Consider the following 19189-nt stretch of genomic DNA (forward strand, 5'->3'; position numbering starts at 1 on the left):
AGAGTACCAGGGAACCATGCAGAAAAAGAGCTCCAGAAACCTGCATAGAGATCCCTTCAAGTCTTTGACTGAATTCAATTCTGGCCATCTGTCTACAAGACCAGCCAAAGTACAACATCCAGAAAACAATAAGCTAACAATTCCCAGAGTTCACACAGGATTGGGAGATACTGGAATTCCTTTCAGCCAGAGAGGAAAAAACCACTGAATACACAGGACACTCACTGGAGACCTCAGAAGAGTCATGCCTTAGAACTATGACTAAATAGTCCTAGAGTAAAGACTACTGTAGATGTGTCCTAACAAAGGCTGAAGACAAACCTCAAAAGTATAAAACAGGGCTTCCCTGGTGGTACGGTGGTTGGGAGTCCACCTGCCAATGCAGGGGATGCGGGTTCATGCCCCAGTCCGGGAGGATCCCGCGTGCCACGTGCCTGGGCCCGTGGGCCATGGCTGCTGGGCCTGCACGTCCGGAGCCTATGCTCCACAGCGGGAGAGGCCACAGCAGTGAGAGGCCCACGTACCACAAAAAAAAAAAAAAAAAAAAAAAAAGTATAAAACATATCCTTAATTAACTGGTTGACAAAACAAACTTTAAGATCTTTAAAGAAATAAAACAAAATTCAAACACTCAACCACATAAAAAATAATGTCCAGCATCCAACCAAAAATTGCTAGACATGCAAAGAAGCAGAAAGACTTGATCCATACTAGGAAGAAAGAAAAAGGCAATAAAGAGATCCCCAAATGACAGGGATGATGGAATTAGCAGATAAGGATGCTAAAATATCTATTATAATTATGCTCATGGATTTAAAAGAAAATAGATATTTTTAAAAATAATAAATGGAATTTCTAGTATTTAAGATTACAATATTTAAAATTAAAAATTCAGTGACATCAGCATCATGGTGGCATAAGACATTTTTTCTATTTGTGCCCCACCCAACAACAAAAAGATGGCATCTATCCATGGGCAAAAGTGCCTTTGAGGGAGCTGTGGGACCTAGCACCATATGCTAAGGGACCCATGAGGAATCTTTCCCACCTCTGTGCTAGATAAGAGGCAAACAGACCTCAGTCCTGGTTGTGGATTCTGCTACCAATGCTAGCCTCCCTCAGCCACACTCTGAGAGAGCCCCTGGAAAACATTGTCTTAGACAATCACCCATGGATGAGAGACCCTTTGTAGCAGTACAGGTTTCCAGAGGAGAAGTTCCAGCACACCACTGGAGCAAAAGAAACATAAATTTGGATTCACTGGAGTAGGTAAAAGGAACAGTTTGATTTTACCCATATTATCCCTCCCCAAGGTGGCACAGCTTAAGGCCAAGAGAGATCTTCTCAGCTATGATTTATCCTACAGGGGAAAAAGTGAGTGAGTGAGCACATGGCTTCCTCAACTGTGCAGGATGCTGCCAAAGGGATTCATTTCTTTCTTGCCCCACCCAGAGTACAGAGTCATGAGCTATATGATTGAGGGGCAGGAAGAGACTGGGAGAGCTGAATATAGAACTGAGAGGGCATTAAAAGGATGCAGATCCTACTAACGCCCACAGACTCCATCCACAAGCCCACCCACAAGCCACTGGGAACACCTAACATGGAGATCCTCCCAACTGGCCCACAGGCATCCACAGCACTCCATGTACTTAACCCATACACCTCCCAAGCCTGTGGCCAGCTCCCTGTATGTGCTCCAGACAGTGGCAGAGACAGCAAGTTTTGGTAGATGACTAGTGAGCACACACAGAAACTAGATCCAAATCTGCAGGCTGGGGAGAGACCACAAACTTGAGCTTTAGCGTGAATATTTTTGGAAAACAAAAGAGGCTGTCAGCACACACCTGGTTTTTTGCAAGATCCAGAGAAGTGATACAGCTTTAAAATTCTGCCACAAGAAGTGTGGAGCAGGGGTACCCATAGAAAGTCTGAGATAGCCTCAGAATCTCTAGTAGGGCTGATGGAATGTATCTCTCTCCTGAAGGCCATTAGTAAAGACTGGAGGAGGTAACTGCTATTTCAAATGTGAAGACAACTTCAAAGAACATGAAGTATCAAAGTAACATGAAACCACAAAAGGATCACAATAATCTTCTAGTAAACAAACCCAAAGACATGGGAATCTGAAATTTATTCAATAAAGAATTCAAAATAGCTATTTTAAGGTAACTCAATAAGTGACAAGAAAACACACAAAGACAATTCAGTGAAATAAAGAATGCAATATATGGAAAAAAAATGAGAAATTAAACAAAGAGATAGAAATCATAAAAATGTACCAAACAGAAATTCTGGATCTAAAGAATACAATGAATGAAATGAAAACTGCAACAGAGAGCACCAACGTCAGAATAAAACAAGCAGAAGAAAGAATCTGGGAGATAGAAGACAGGAACTTTGAAATTATCCAGTCAGAGGAAAACAAAGAAAAAGAATGAAAAAGAGTGATGAAAGGTTACATGATCTATGGGATACTATACAAAGAACCAATTTGTGAATTATTGTAGTTCCAGGAGGAGAAGAGAAAAAAGAGATCAGAAAGCTTACTTAAAAAATGAAATGAGGGACTTCCCTGGTGGCACAGTGGTTAAGAATCTGCCTGCCAATGCAGGGGACACGGGTTTGAGCCCTGGGCCGGGAAGATCCCACATGCTGTGGAGCAGCTAAGCCCGTGCGCCATGACTACTGAGCCTATGCTCTAGAGCCTGTGAGCCACAACTACTGAGTCCGCGTGCCACAACTACTGAAGCTCGCACGCCTAGAGCCTGTGCTCCACAACAAGAGAAGCCACTGCAATGAGAAGCCCGCGCACCACAACAAAGAGTAGCCCCAGCTCGATGCAACTAGAGCAAGCCCGAGTGCAGCAACAAAGACCCAGTACAGTCAAAATAAATAAATAATTTAAAAAAAAAATTTTTTTTTAAATGAAATGAAACCTTTCCAAATCTGCAGAGAGATTTGGATATACAAATTCATGAAGCTCATAGGTTAACAAACAAAATCAACTTAAAAAATTCATCTCCAAGACACATTATAAAAAACTCAAAGCACAAAGTCAAAGAGAGAATCTTAAAAGAAGATTTTTTAAGAATCTTAAAAGAGGGTAACTTAAAAGGAAACCACCTCATGTCTATCAGGGGATTTCTCAACAGAGACCTTATAGGCCAGGAGAGAGTGAGGTGATATGTTCAAACTTCTAAAAGACAAAAACTGCCATCCAAGAATACTTTGCCCAGAAAATACGTCCTTCAGAAATGAAGGTAACATAAAGACTTCTTACAATCAACAAAAGCTGAGATCACCACTAGGTCTGCCTTATAAGAAAGGTTGAAGGGAGTTCTTCAAGCCGAAATGAAAAGATGCTACTTAGTAATAGGAAAACATATGAAAACATAAAACACACTGGTAAAGGTTAAGTGTATATTCAACGTCAGAACACTCTAATACTGTAATATGGGGGAGTATTACCCACTTAACTCTCAAATAATGGTTAAAAAGACAAGAGTATTAAAAATAACTATAGCTATAATAATTTGCTCATGAATACACAGTATAAAAAGAGGTAAATTGTGACATCAAAAACATAAAATGAGGTGGTGAGGAGTAAAAGTTTAGAGGTTTTGTAAGTGATTGAAGTTATCTGTATAAAATAGACTGTTACATTCATGAGATGTTTTGTGTAAGCCTCATGGTACCCACAAAACAAAAACCTACAGTATATACACAAAAATAAAGAGAAGGGAATCAAGGCATACCACTGTAGAAAATCATCAATTCAAAAAGGAAGGCAGCAAGAGAGGAAGAAAAGGAACAAAGGAGCTAGAAAACAATGGTATTAGTATGTCCTTACCTATCAACGCTTACTATAATGTAAATGGATTGAATACTTCAATTAAAGATATACAGTGACTGGATGGATTTAGAAAAAAATAAACAAGAAACAACTACATGCTGCCTATAAGAGATTCACTTTAACTTTAAGGACACACATAGGCTCAAAGTAGAGATAGAAAAAGACATTCCATACATGTGGAAGCCAAAAAAGAGCAGGGTAGCTATACTTATATCAGACAAAACACACTTTAAGCCAAACATGGTAACAAGAGACAAAGAAAATCATTATATAATGACAAAAGGAAGAATTTATCAAGAAGATGGAACATTGTAAATATATATGCTCCCAACATCAGGGCACCTAAATATATTAATCAAATACTAACAGATCTGAAGGGAGAAATAGACAACAATACAATAATAATAGGACACTTCAATACCTCACTTTCAATAATGGATAGATCATCCAGACAGAAAATCATTAAGGAAACATTGGACTTGAACTATAATTTAGACTAAATGGATTAACAGACATGTAAGGAATATTCCATCTAACAGCAGCAGAACACACATGTTTCTCAAATACACATGGAACATTCTCCAGGATAAATCACATGTTAAGTCACCAAAAAAGTCTTAGCAAATGTATAAATTTTCAATGTATATTCTCAGACATTAGAAGAACTAAACTAAAAATCGATAACAAAAATATATCTGGAAAATCCCCCAATATTTAGACATTAAACATCACACTTCTAAGTTGCACATGGATCAAATAAAATTAGAAAATATTTTGAACTGAATGATAATAAAACCCAACATCTGGGAATTTGGGGGTGCACTTAAAGAATGCTTAAAGGGGAATGTGTGGATTTAAATGCTTATAGTTGAGGAGGAGAATATAAAACCACTAACCTAAGCCTCCTATTTAAGGAATTAAAAAGGAAGAGCAATTAAATCCAAAATAAGTAGAAGGAAAGAAAGAAGAAAAATAAAAATGCAAATTTATAAAATATAAAAAGAAAACAATGGCGTGAATTGATAAAATCAAAACATCTTTTCAGAAGATTAATAAAATAGATAAAACTCTAGGTAAGCAATAAGTAAGAAAAGAGAGAAAACTAAATTGTCAATATCAGAAAAAGACAAAGATCATCACCTTGGATCCTTCAGATTTTGAGAGGATAATAAAGGAATATTAATATTATTATATTAATAAATGTGATGGTACGGATGAAATGGAAACATTTCTAGAAAAACAGAAATTACCCAAACTGGTACAAGAATAAATATAAAACATGAATTATCCTGTATTTCTTAAAGTAATTGAATATGCCATTTAAAATATTCCTCTCTAAAAAACTCCACCCTCAAGTGGCCTCACTAGTAAGTTATATCAAATAGTTAAGGAAGAAATAAAACCACTCTTACATAAACTTTCAGAAAATGCAAGAGGAAGGAACTTTTCTCAACTCAATTTATGAGGCTAGAATTACAGTGAAACAAAAACTGAGAAAGGAATTCCTTTACAAGAAAGGCATACTAATACTAATATTTCCTCATGAATATAGATGCAAAATATTTAATAAAATGTAAGTCAAACCTAGCAATGTATAAAATGGATAATCCATCATGACAAAGTGGTATTTAATTCCAGAAGTTAAGTAAGATTGGTTTAACATTTGAAAATCAATCAATATGATTACCATAGTAACCAAATTAAGTAGGAAAACCATATAATCTTCTTATAATAGGTGTAAAAAAGACATTTCACAAAATTTACACACATTTACAGAGAAAATCTTAGCACACTAAGGAATAGGAGGGAAATTTCTTAATCTGATAAAAGCACATTTCAAAAAAAACTACAGCTAACCTCATAGTTAATGGTGAAAGATTGAGTACTCTATGCCTAGGTTTGGGAACAAGGCATAGTTCCCAGAGGGCCTGATCTCAGTTTTTCCTTTCAAAATTGTACTGGAGTTCCTAACCAGCGCAATAAGGCAAAAATAAAAATGAATAAATAAAAGGCAAACAGATTAGAAAGGAAGAAATAAATCCATCTTTATTGCCAACAATATGATCAATAGATTTGCAGACAACTTGATCTGTAGATTCTAAATCTACAAAAACATGTTAAATGACTAATAAGTGAATTTAAAAAGATCACAGGATACAAGGCTAATGTAAACAATAAATTGTATTCTTGTATATTAACAACAAACAACTGATGTTTAACAGTTGATGTATAAATATCCCTCAAGTAGGAAAATCCTGAAATACACACACACACACACACAGACCTCCCATAGGATTCAGCTCCAGTCTCCTATAGTGGTGCTTATGCACCCTTCCTTTGTTGCCTTCTTTAATATTTGGGTTGGCCAAAAAGTTCGTTCGGTTTCAAGTACAAATAAAAGACACATGTTTCATTTTCACAAAGAACTTTACCGAACAACGGATTCACTAACTGAACGATCTTTTTGGCCAACCCAATAACTCCACTCTCTACAAGGGGTTCTGCACCTCCAAATAAACTACTTGCGCTTAAATCCCTGATTTAGATTTTGCTTCTGAGAAACCCAAACCAAAGTATATGACAATTTGGTGTGGCCTAGAGTTGAAGAGGTAATGACCAAACTCTTGAGTGACTAGTACCTGGGAGATTAAAAAAAAAAAGTAGATCCTCTGCCTGCAGACAGGCTCCAGATTGCAAGTAGCTGAAATTAGGGACTGCAGGCTTGCCCAGGTCTCTGCAATGTGCGGTACCAGCCTAAGCACATAGGAGATGTTTTGAATTGATTCCTCTATCCTTCCATGCATGATGCATTGTGATTCTTTCACCAATGCGGTGAGATGATGTCACGTTTAGTTCACACTGATGACTGCAAGCTAACGAAAGATAACCAACGGAGAGAGGACCGCAATGTCACTTTGGCAAACTGTTGACCCTTTACCTCTTCACACTCCAAAGTTGAGCATTAATCCCAAAGAAGCATCAGGGGGTCAGAGACAGGCAGCAGGATGCTTTCTCCTCCACTCAGAATTGCTAGCCCCACAAGTCTAGTCTGGGAGGTGGGAGAGGATGAAAGTTTTGAATCAAATATGAGACCTAAGTTTTATAATGAAAAGCTCTGAATCTTAATTACTGAGCCTATTTCAGTATTTAGTTTTTACCATAATATTTAATTTTCATATTAAAATAAACAAATACTAAAAGAAGCATATTTTAATACTAAAAGTGACCAAAAATTATGAATTGGAGTGATGTCCTCAATGAGTCTCCCATTTGCCAGGTGAGAGTGTGATGGAGGTCAGGTGGTTTTCAACAAAGCACAGGTGGCAGTAGTTACAAAAAATATAGACAGAACTACATAAATTGTGTATATATACATATACGCACATATATATACATATATAATATGTTATATAAAGAATATATATTCTTTCTCAGATTCTTTCCCATTATAGGTTACAGTAGGTCCTTGTTTATTATTTTGCTTTTTAATCCATTAGACACTTATATGGCATGAATTTGAAATTGATTTTCATCATTTCCATGAATAGATAATTGCATCAGAATATTTATTAAATATACCACTGTATATTTTCCTCTAATTTAAAATGTCACACATAAACTCAATTCCCACATATGAATTTGTTTCTGAACTGTTTTGTTCTATCAAACTGTTTCTATGCTAGTGATACCTTTTTTACATTACTATGGTGATATATATTTTTCTATACCTAGTAGGAAAGTCTCTTCTTATTGACCTTTTTTTTTTTTCCCCAAAAAATGTTATTCTTCTCCTGGCATACTTACAAATCAGTTTGTAAAATTCCATAAAAATCTTGTTGATACTTTGAAAATCTAAATTTATTAGATTTATTTGGGGATTCTTAATTTTATTTTATTTTTAGTGATAATATGTCTTCTCAATCAAAAACATGTATGTCTTATTATTTATAAGTCTTAAAACAGGACTAATTTTTAACATAATTTTTATATATAGTGTATGTATACACAATGAATGCTTGCTATGTACTATGCAGGGTGTTTGACACTCAGGATAGGGCAGTGAACAGATCAGGCCAAGTCCCTGCCTCATAATGGAAAAGGTCAGTACAGAAGTTAACAAGATTAAGTGTTCTAAAGAAGAGAAACAGCGTATAAGACAGTAACTAGGGGGGATAATTTTACAAAGGAAAATCCAGGTAGGCTTCTTCGAAGAGGTAACATGTGAGCTGGGAATAAGCCAATTATGTAAAGAACTTGGAAGACCGGAAAAGAACATTCTAGGAGAGGGAAAAAGAAAGTAGAAAGACTTGTTCTGTTTAAAAACACAACGGAAACAAGCATGTGAGGAGAAGAATGAGATAAGATAAAGCTGGACATAGGAAAAGTCCAGATTATTCAGGACCTTTGCAGTTTGGGTTTTATTCTTAAAACAGCTGATGAGTTTTAAGCAAGCAGGGACATGATCAATTTTACAATTTAGAAAGGGAGCTTTGGCTACCTTGTGAGGACTAGATTAGAAAGATGCTAGGATGGAGAAGGGCAGCAGTCAGCAGATATTACAGAACCTGGTGAGGGACAAGCTAGTTGGCTAGTTCGCTCTGAACATCTGGTTTCCCTTACCTGTTGAGTAATAACACCCATTCTTATCTGGTCCTACTGCATCTCATCTAAGTGATTATACTTCCCAGCCTCTCTTAAAGCGAGAGGGAGCCACGTGATTAAGTGCCACCAGACAATTACTTTTAGACAAAAGCATTGTGTGAGACTTTCGGGAAGCCTTTAAAATGTGGAACTTGATCTGAGTCTCTGCTCCGGGAAAACAGTGCTGGCTAAGAAATTCCCCACCCTCTCTCTTTTTTTTTTTTTCAAATGAGATATAACTGACATTATATTAGTTCCAGATGTATCCAGCTCAGCATTCTTCATCTCATGAATGATTAGCTGATATTAGAAATGTTTGTCTGCTTGAAAGTAGCTAAACACACACATAAACATTTCCTGTTCAGCTGATTGAGGAATGACCCTGATTGCAAAATGACCCCAACTGCAAATCACCCCACCTGAGACTCGTCTATACCTCCCTATAAACATCTAAAGCAAAACCACACAGTGGAGGCACTTGGATCTTAGGGGATCTAGGGTGTGATCCCTGTTGCAGTAGCCTGAATAAAATCATCTCAATTGTCAGGTGCATTGTCTTTCACACCTTTTTATAAGGTAGGTGGTGTATCTTCTTCACTCTTCCTCTTTTCTTTCTTTTTTTTTTTTTTTTTGTCCTTTCTTTCTAATGCTTGAAATGTATAGGTGAAGGAGCACAAGCAGCCTTCTGGGAGCATGAGGTGGCATACATTTAAAATGAACTCTACTGGCCCATTCATGAATATGCATGTATGCTTAGCTTAAAAATTCCCTAATTTTGCTGTTCAGGAAGATACTGCTTTGGGAAAGATCCTCCGTGTTCTCCTTGCTCCAAGTAATAAATCCTTCCTTCTCCTGGTCAAAAAATAATAATAATAAAATAAAATAAGATAAAATGAACTCTACTTATCAGGCTGCATGGCTATAAAAGGGCTATAAAAGAAAGGGTTATAAAAGAGGCACAAAAGAATGTAATGAGCTTTACAGAGCAAAGTAAGATTAATTGTGAGAGGCTTGAGTGAATCTCAGGGAACACTTTTCAGAGAAGATGATACTTTAGATAGGCTTTAAAATAATGAAAATTTTGATTGATAGTTGAGAGGAAATGACAAGGATGATTGAATCTTGATCCATATTGACCTCAGCAGGCTGGGATAAGTGATCAGTAGAACAAAAGTTGGCACCTTACTGAGTTTATGGAATGAAAGAAAAGGTAAATTAAAGCTATTTATCAAGGAGTGCAGAAGAATAATGATGCTAAGGAAAGAAATGGAGACTCTGGGAGGAGGAATAAATTAATGATTTTAGTTTTAGCCACTTGAATCAGATGTAATGGTGAGATACTTACGTGCAAATATCCTAAAGGCGGCTTAATACTGTTTAAACTGTTAAAGTGAGAACAGGATAGACACACATTCTGAAGTTGAGAGAATGATTTGATTTTCTGAACAAAAAAAGCTGAAGTAGATGAGGTGATAGAAGCTGACTGAAGACCAGAAATTCCAAGACCACTCAGTGGCAGCAGTAGGGAGAACAGCTGTTGAAGGAAAGAGGTGTTAGCACCTGTGCTCATAGCCTCTTGTAGCTTTCCCCCAACAGTTGTTTGGAGGAACACTGTTCTGCAAGATTTTAAAAGATATACCAAGCAAACAGTGTTCCATGCTCCAATAGTTTTGAGACATTCTGGGTTTGGAGATAAACATGAGATGTTTAAAGATGTATAATGTGCTATAAATCTCAAAGGAGGTTGGTAACAGTGTGCAGTGTTTTCAAAACTTATTTCACTCCAGAAAATTTTTATTATAAAATCTTTAAAACAACATATATTTTGAACTCCACCAGTTCAAGAAAATGGGGTCAGAATGGAAGACAGTTGGGGAGGGAGATGGGAGAGCCATCTATGTATTGTAGAGAAAAATGAATAACCTATTACTAGAGGTTCTGTCCTATCCCATGGAACTTTTGGGGATCATAGGATCCATTGAAAATTTGGTTGAAGCTATGGAATTTCTCCTCTGAAAATTATACCATGTATGTATATATGTTCCTTTCCTTGGAAGCCCCAAATATGACAGGGGTTAACAATAATGACCATTATTATATATATATACCATTATTAATATACATTTTCACAACCTTAAATTTTTTACTATGCATATTGCAAAAATATTAAGTAATAAAATACAAACATACATAAAATAGAAAGTGATATTTCCCTAAGTCTGCTGCCTCCTATGCACTCCATCCCTTTATCTCAGAGGTCATTTTTAACAATTCTCTTAGTATGGTTATCCAAATACATTTAAATAATACAGGTAGGATTTTTCCTACCACTTGCATTTATAAAATTTACTCTGTCATAGACATTTTTCCACATGAGGGCATATTGATTTAGCATATTCATTTTAATAATTGCTGATATGATGCACTGTCATTTTTCATTTTTTCCCACCCCTTATTAATCCATTTAACAAACATTTATTGAATCTCTATTATGGGTGAGGTATCTTGTTTGCCTGGAGAAATAGCAATGAACAAAACAGATATGGTTCCTGCTCTTAGGAAGCTCTCACACTAGCAGGGGGAGAAAAATCATAAACAAGTAAACAAGTAAGTTAAACAACTACAGATTGTGAGTATAGCTCTGCAGGAAAACAAACAAACAAGCCTAGATGAAATAAAGAGTAACCAGGGGAAGGAAGTCAGTTTTGTGCTGAGGCTGGATGGATGAGTCAGCTGTGAGAAGAACTGGAGAAGAAGCATTCTAGGCTATTGCTAATAGTTATTGCTATTGCAAACAATTTCATTATGAACATTCAGTAAATACTCACTGATTGCTTACTTACTCTTTGCCAGCAACTGTGCCCGAGTGTGAGGATTGAAAAGTGAACAATTAAAATTTGGTCCTAGCTTGCCTGGAGCCTACATTTAGGGTAATTAAATAAAATACAAAGACCTCAACATAGTGATTGGAACATAATAATTACTCAACCAGTGTAAATTTGTCTGATTATTTAAAATATTATTTGCAATCTGGCAAGTAAATTTACTTCATTGTTCAAATTTGCTCTCTGAATGCTATTGATGCTGTGTTTTTCACATTGTTTGCCATTTGAATACCTTCTGTAATTTGCCAGTATATATCCTATATATAGGATAAAGAAGAACAAATCTGACTCCATATTGGATCTGTTTCTTTTACTTTAACCTTCCTATTCTATTGCTTTTGCTACAAGTTAATCACTAAAGGGATGTTGCCTATGGCTTAAAGTACACATAATGGCCCTTCTCTCAGAACCCTGCCTCCCATGTCTGAGCCTTAAGCTAAAATACTTCTGTTTGGCTCATAGGAAACATCCAGCCTAGGCCCACCTATGAATGGCTGCAGGAAAGAAGAAATTAACACATCCTCTCCAGAGTCTGGCTGGAACCAGGGAATATTTACAATAATGTATCACTTTTTTTTTAACTTCACCTCCTCACTTCCCCCTCTTTGTCCTGTAAAAGAAACTAGCATCCAAACCCAGACAAATGGTTCTTTGGGACACTAGTCCACCATCTTCTGTCTGCTCACTTTCTGAATTAAGTAGCTATTCCTTGCCCCCCAAAATTGTCTCTCAATTTATTGGTCTGTCGTGGGGCAAGCAGTATGAGCTTGGACTCTGTAACATCCTCGGTCATTCTTTTACTGGTCTGTTTGCTTTTTACTGATATAGATGTAGCAACCACTTGTCTATTACATGGGCACAGTCTCCCTCCTCCAGTCTGTTGTCTTTCAGTTTCACTAGTGGCATCTTGAAACGTGGACTTTTGACATTTATTGTGGTTAATATTTCAGTTTTCTTCGGTAATGAGTCTGGGAGGAACTTGAGCTAGATTACACATAAAAACTTTGCAAGGATGTGTGTTACAAATATAAACAAGGATGTCATAAGGTGTAAGTGGAATACCTCTCATATTGATGGAGAGGAACAAACGTTTGTTGCAAACCTGTACCTGCTAGGCACCTGCCCAAGTGTTTATCCATACCAAGTCATTTGATCCTTACAGAACCGTTCCAAAGTAGGCAACATTGTTCCCATTTTATATCTGAGGAAACTGAGGTACAGTTCCAATGTCTCACAGCTAGTAAGTAACATAGTTGAAATGGCCCACGCACGTAACTGTGATGGCAAAGTCATAACATTTAATTTTACAACGATAACTGTAAAGTCCCTAGCAGTTTGGTCTAAAATTGACTGTGAGATAGGTGTACCCTTGGCTTAACAGTGGTGAATGTGAAAAACACCTGCAAGTTCTATTTGATCTGGCAGCTTTAAAAGTTAATGAGTATGGGCAATGTTGCACTTTTCTATGGTTGCGTCACTCCTGGAACATTGTGTCCGGTGTCAAAGATAAACACAGCCGGGTATTAGTTCTAGCGTTGAAAATAGATTTTGTTTAGTAACTACTGACAGTCGAGAAAGAGCTGAGTTCCATTCCTATTTGTGGAGAGGCAATTGGAATGTGTTGTTGTTGTTTTTCTTCCGGTACGCGGGCCTCTCACTGTCGTGGCCTCTACCGTTGCGGAACGCAGGCTCCGGACGCGCAGGCTCAGTGGCCATGGCTCACGGGCCCAGTCGCCCCGCGGCATGTGGGATCCTCCCGGACCGGGGCACGAACCCGTGTCCTCTGCATCGGCAGGCGGACTCTCAACCACTGCGCCACCAGGGAAGCCCTGGAATGTTCTAAAGGGAGTCTGAGAGAGGGGGAAGAGTGGGAGCTCGACAGAGTTAGAGAAGTGAAAATTGCAAAGCATCGGTCAGTATAAAGGCGACTAGACCAGCTTCGTTTGCTATCTGGCAGCTGTGCAAGTGAGGAGTCTATCCTCCCACAGACCGGGAGACAGAGGCCCTACCCTTCCTGAAGGTTGCCTCTGCAGGGAATGGCTCTCAGGTCTTTTGAGAGAGATGCTTCTGAGTCTTAAGAAACATATTCACAATTCAAAGCCCTTTGGGAGGTCAGGGGCCTGCCATCAGCTGTTGGTTAGAACTTTCTCAGCTAGGCATTTTAATGGTTGTGTGTCCTAGGGATCCGCCTTATACTGATAGAAACCGTGAGACTTGGTCACGCACGTCTCTTAGTGCAGGGGTTTGCACGAGTTGTCACGTGCTGACAGTTGCGCGGTTCTCAACAGCTGTCAGAACCACAATTTATGAGCAACATTAAATACACAGGATGGGCTTCCCTGGTGGCGCAGTGGTTGAGAGTCCGCCTGCCGATGCAGGGGACACGGGTTCGTGCCCCGGTCCGGGAAGATCCCACGTGCCGCGGAGCGGCTGGGCCCGTGAGCCATGGCCGCTGAGCCTGCGCGTCTGGAGCTTGTGCTCCGCAACGGGAGGGGCCACAACAGTGAGAGGCCCGCGTACCGGAAAAAAAAAAAAAAATACAGAGGATGGGAACCACGATGGTGGAGTCTGAAAATCATGCCCTATAAGAACCTCGAAAGAACAAGAGTTTAGCCTGGAAAAGGTAAAGCCTAGGGAGTCTATAAGTCTAGAGATCTGGTTTGCTCAGTCTTGGAAAAGGCTGCGTGGCCACAGAATGAACTCTTAAAGTTGGGAGTGTTGGAGCGAGCGGAGCTGCAAGTAAGCAGCTTAAAGTTCCTGCCAACGCAAACATCTGTGATTGTTGCAACCAAGTGCAGACCTTACCGAAGGCGTGCTCCTTAAGTACACAAGCTGCAAGCGAGAAATCAAAAAGAATGAGGACCGAGAAAACGGGCTCTGGATAACTTGGGACTTTTGCCTGGCTCTGATGCCAAGCTGACGAAGGGTGACGGGGAAGTTAACGTTTGGTTTGGAGCAAATAGCGGCCTCCGTGTCAAAGTTCAGTGACGAGCGCTCGGCAGAAACACCAGCAATGGCTTCAGGGCCGAACTAGCCTAGAAGAGAGGGCGGCACGGGAGGATGGCAGCGGCCGGGAGAGCAGACAATCCGGCGGCCTCACCTGTTCAGGCGGGGCAAGCAGCTCGCACGCGCCTCCGACTCCCGGAAGGAGGCGGGGCCGCCTCAAGCGCCGTTCCCTTAAATCTGCGAGCGGGGATCGCAAGTTGCCGAGGTTCCTCAGCTGAGCGCCGAGCGGTCGATCGCCCTCGCTCCCGCAGTCTGCGCTCCGCTCGCTGGTGGCTCCACCCGCCATTATGTAAGTGTGACAGTACTCCGGCGCGCCGCCTTCGTTCCCGGCGTGCTGGCTGCAGGCCGGGGCGGGGAGGAGGTGGTCGGCCCTCGCCGCTCTGGCTCCCTTGGCTCCCCCGGTCCCCGGATGGTGACGGCGGCGCGGGGAGACGCTAGACTAGGCGGCCCTGTCGAGGCACGCGTAGCGCTCGCATGCTTTGCCCCGCGCGCCTTGGAACCCCTCGGGGCTCGAGTCTCTCGCGTCCCCGCCGCCGCGCGCCCTTCCTGCCGTGCCCGGGTCCGCACGCCGGGAGCGCGGCTCGGTCCGTGCTCCGCCCCGGAGACCACGTGTACTGGCGATTTCGCGCGCTGTTTAATTAGCTGCGAGTTCTAATGTGGCGTTTTTCTGTTTTTAATGCAGAGACCAGTAATTCGTTATGGAGCATGCTATTACCCCGTTGGAACCCCTGCTTCCCACTGGTACCGTATTTCTTAACACGTTTTACAGTGACATTGATGTGCTTACCCCCAGAGCCCTGATGAGGTTAAGAGGGCTGGCCTCCAGACCCAGAATGGTTTCCAGTCTGCCTCAGATTTCCTCCAGTTAGGCATATTACTCAACCTCTTTTGTGCCTCAGTTTCCTTACCAGAAAAAAACGAGGATAGTTTTTAGTCCTTGTGGTGTAGAGTTGTTGTGAGGGCTAAAAGATGATGTATTTTATGCCCTTCACCTGGAGAAGACTAAGCCCTGCTTGTAAAGTGAGCACTTAGGCTCTTAACAGTCTGAGCTAATCTCTGACTGTAGAACATTAGACGCCAAAGGGGTAAAGATCAGTCTTTATTGCCTTTATTATTGTCTGCCCATGGTGCCCGTTTGTAATATATGGAAAATGCCTGACGTTACCCAATAAAAACTTTAAAGATGTAATACTCAAGAATTTTTATTATTTTTAAGTGTAAAGTCATTGTAATTCACATGGAAATAGGTGGAAGAATGAGTTCTTTGACGTTAATTGTTAGTCGCATTCATTATTATGTGTAGTAACTGACTTGTGTGCTAATTGCATGATAAACATTTTTTATTTACCAGTTTTTATTGTGTTTCTGTTGTGTAGAACTTGTAGTTTATCAGTTCATCAATTTAAATAGAATGCATAGCTTTTTAATGTTTAAAGTTTTCTGTAAACCCATGAATTGACGAGTATTTTTTGGGGGGGGCGGGATATTGAATTTGATTTGAACTTGTCAGCTTTCCCACATCCTCGGAGTATTTATGGTAAAACAATCAAAGGGTAATAACAGTAGGGAACACTGACTCCTTCCTCTCCAGTCATTTGCTGTGCTAAGTTGTTTATATATACTTTATATCTTTTTTTACAGGTAGTAATGGAACTAGAATCTGAACCCAGATATGTTTACATTGATTTGGTTAAGAGGTTGGGTGTTTAATCATAACGAAACGGCTTCTCCTAAGTTAAGAAAAGCACTGGCAAACATAAATGTTTTGCAAATGAAATTTCATAGTTCTTATCCAACAGTAGCGGGACTAACAGCATTTCCAAGAGAAAACATTGGATTCAGGTGGCCTGTTGACGTTACGATTTGTTACTAAATCTAAGTGCTTTAGGTTTAGTAACAAAGGAGGATATCTAGTGTTTTCTAGGTTTAGTGAGATATGTCATATAGATAGTGCTGCATAGTAAAGATTGGAGTGAGGCAACAGGGTCTCTGGGCTGAAATCTTAGCTTTGCTGGTTGTATTTCAGTTTCTTCATCTATAAAATAGGAATCTTTCGCAGGGTTACTGTGAGTATAAATACGTTGTAAAACATGTAAAGCACTTGGCTTCAAGAGCTGTAAGCTATTAGATTCAGCAGTAAGGCTAACATGGTTGGATCTCTGGGTCAGTGCTGAGATAGAAAAGGTCTGGAGCAATAGAAAAGTAGGAAATAGTAGGAAACACAGGCAGTTCTGCTCCCTCTGTGTTTTATCAGAGGCTTAGGATGGAGGCCCAGACTCGTCAAGTCAGACATGTGTAAGCTCCTCACTGGTACAGGGCATGCAGGGGAACTGTCAAGAACCGTGATATCCTCTACGAAGCACAGATCTACCAGGCAGAATCCCGAGCTCCTTTGAGGATATCTTTGGGATTTAGTGGTTCTCCTAGTTTCCTCCTGTTCCTAAGGGTAAAAGTTTATACAGATTCCCATCTCTTCTCAAACACTGGCCTAGAAGCATGGGCTCCCTAGAAGTTTACTTCGACTCTAGATAAATGAGAGATGTTTAAAAACAGAAAATTGTATGATGAGGGGCCCTTGCAATGCCTGGCCTCTTAAAGTAATTCAGTAAATATTCGAGGTTAACTTTACATTTAGAGGGATTCCCTTCATCAAACAGACACTTCATACTTTATAGCAGAGAGGTAGTTTTTGTATTTATAACGTCTGTGAATTTAATTTTTAGACATGATGTACCTGTAATGTGTACCCAGATTTAGTATAGCAGGCATCCTGACAAAATATCAGTTAATCTGATTCTCTTCAGATTAACTAATTGCTAGGTGGACCAAAATGCACATCTCTGGAATGATCATTAGCTCAGGGAAATATATATTTTTAATCTTTGTTTTTTGTAACTGAAGTAAATGGTTATTATTTAAAGAAAAACGACTAACCTAGAATGTGAAAGTTTCCTGTAATCCCTCTTCTGGAAATAACCATTATTAAGGTGGCATTTAAAAAAAATATATTTTTAAAAATTTATTTGGCTGCATGGGGTCGTCGTTGCAGCACGCGGGATCTTTTGTTGCGGCGTACGGGGCTTCTCCCTAGTGGTGGACGGGCTCCAGAGCTCACGGGCTCAGTAGTTGCGGCACAGGGGCTCTAGAGCGTGCAGGCATGTGGGATGGATCCCAGCTCCCAGACCAGGGATCAGACCTGCGTCCCTTGCACCGGAAGGCAGATTCTTAACAACTGGACCACCAGGAAAGTCCCAAGGTGGAATGTTGTAAATACTTATTTTTGTACATATAACCCAGTATATTATTATTCTTGTTTTAAGTAAAATGGATTTATATTATAAATTGTTTTGTAAATTACTCTTGGAGCAGTGGGTGAAAACATCAGTATTCTTTTATTACAAACATTCTATGTGCTCTTTGTTCATTTTTTTAAGCAAGATAGAAGTATTTCTATATGTTAAAAAAACAATGCAAGGCAAGTGAGTAAATATTACAAATCTTACTCGGTGATTAACAATTCATGTATTGGGCAGTATCCAGTGTAGCAGACAGAAAGGGGCTTGGAGGAGCTGTACAAAATGAAAGACTTCATAGGCAGAAGGAGGCAGGAACAAGGAAGTTATAATAGCAAAAAGTAGATCCGTTCTGGCAAGGTCGCTTTCCTTTAGGGGATGGTAAGGGCGGGTCAGGCAGATTACTTCACTAGTGCTGATAGGGTGATTCCTGATTGGCTGGTTTAAGATCCTGTTTTGGGGAGAGCTGAAGCTATACATAATTGGGTTAGATATTAGTCTGGGTTTGGGGATGGGGTATACATGACTCCATTTTGGGCCCGTTGTCTTGTTTTTAGCACTTCAGGGAAAAATCTCCATAGCAGAGATTGTCCTTTTAAATCTCTAAATTGTGTTTTTCTAAGTTTGTGTGTATGTGTGTGTGAGTGACCTGTTTTATGCCCTTTCCTGCAGCTTTTTTCACTTAACTACTTTATGATGGTCCATATATATAAATATCCCAACTTTTTTTTTTTTAATGGGCAGTATAGACACAAAGGAACTAGGCTTTTTTTTCTTTTTTTCCCCCCGGTACGCGGGCATGCAGGCTCAGTGGCCATGGCTCATGGGCCCAGACGCTCCGCGGCATGTGGGATCCTCCCAGACCGGGGCACGAACCCATGTCCCCGGCATCGGCAGGCAGACTCTCAACCACTGCGCCACCAGGGAAGCCCCGGAACTAGGCTTTCTTAATAGACATTTAGGTTATTTCTAGTTTTTCTTACTATAATCTATAATGCATATCTTTGATTATATTATTTTTGCATATTTATGTGAGTTTATCAGTAGGATAAATTTCCAGAAATGGAATTACTGGATCTAAGGATATGTTTGCATTTCTGTTGTCTAGAGGAACTGACAAGTAGCTGGTGTATGTCCTTTGATACTAGGTGCTGTGGAGGATACAAAAGTCATCCCTTCTATCCAGGAGCTTACGGTCTTGTTGGAATCAAGAACAAAACAAGACAGATTCTAGTTAGATGTTGAGTTATGTCTGATAGGACCCACACAGGAACAGTGGGGACTGGGGAGAAGGAGATGAGGGCAGGCTGGGGTAGGCAGAGAAACGATGGGGTGGACAGGTGTCAAGTGGGCATCCAGAAAAGCACTGGATTTAAATTGTGAGAGGCCTGGGGGGAAGCACAAGAGTCCTGCGGGCACTAGGCCTTCCTTGAGTGAGAGCTCAGTGCTGCATCTGGCCATGAACGAATTCAGTTCATCTGGTGGCCAGTGAGGAAGAAATAAGGTTG

The 19189-nt window shown here is 39.9% G+C and overlaps 1 protein-coding gene across 5 annotated transcripts in view; it reads left to right on the forward strand.

Annotated features, from left to right (window-relative positions):
- Positions 1 to 13917: 13917 nt before the first annotated feature.
- TPK1 (thiamin pyrophosphokinase 1) overlaps positions 13918 to 19189 on the forward strand; it is a 342946-nt gene continuing 337674 nt past the window's right edge. For 2 of the 5 annotated variants that reach the window (XM_067041648.1, XM_067041651.1), the window contains exons 1-2: positions 13922 to 14677; positions 15071 to 15129. In XM_067041648.1, the coding sequence (XP_066897749.1) occupies positions 15087 to 15129 (43 nt within the window). In that variant the 5' untranslated portion in view covers positions 13922 to 14677; positions 15071 to 15086. The other 3 variants (XM_067041652.1, XM_067041649.1, XM_059073509.2) reach the window with 2 other exon arrangements.

The sequence above is a fragment of the Kogia breviceps genome, chromosome 9, assembly GCF_026419965.1.
Source record: "Kogia breviceps isolate mKogBre1 chromosome 9, mKogBre1 haplotype 1, whole genome shotgun sequence".
In the NCBI taxonomy this organism is placed as follows: domain Eukaryota; kingdom Metazoa; phylum Chordata; class Mammalia; order Artiodactyla; family Physeteridae; genus Kogia; species Kogia breviceps.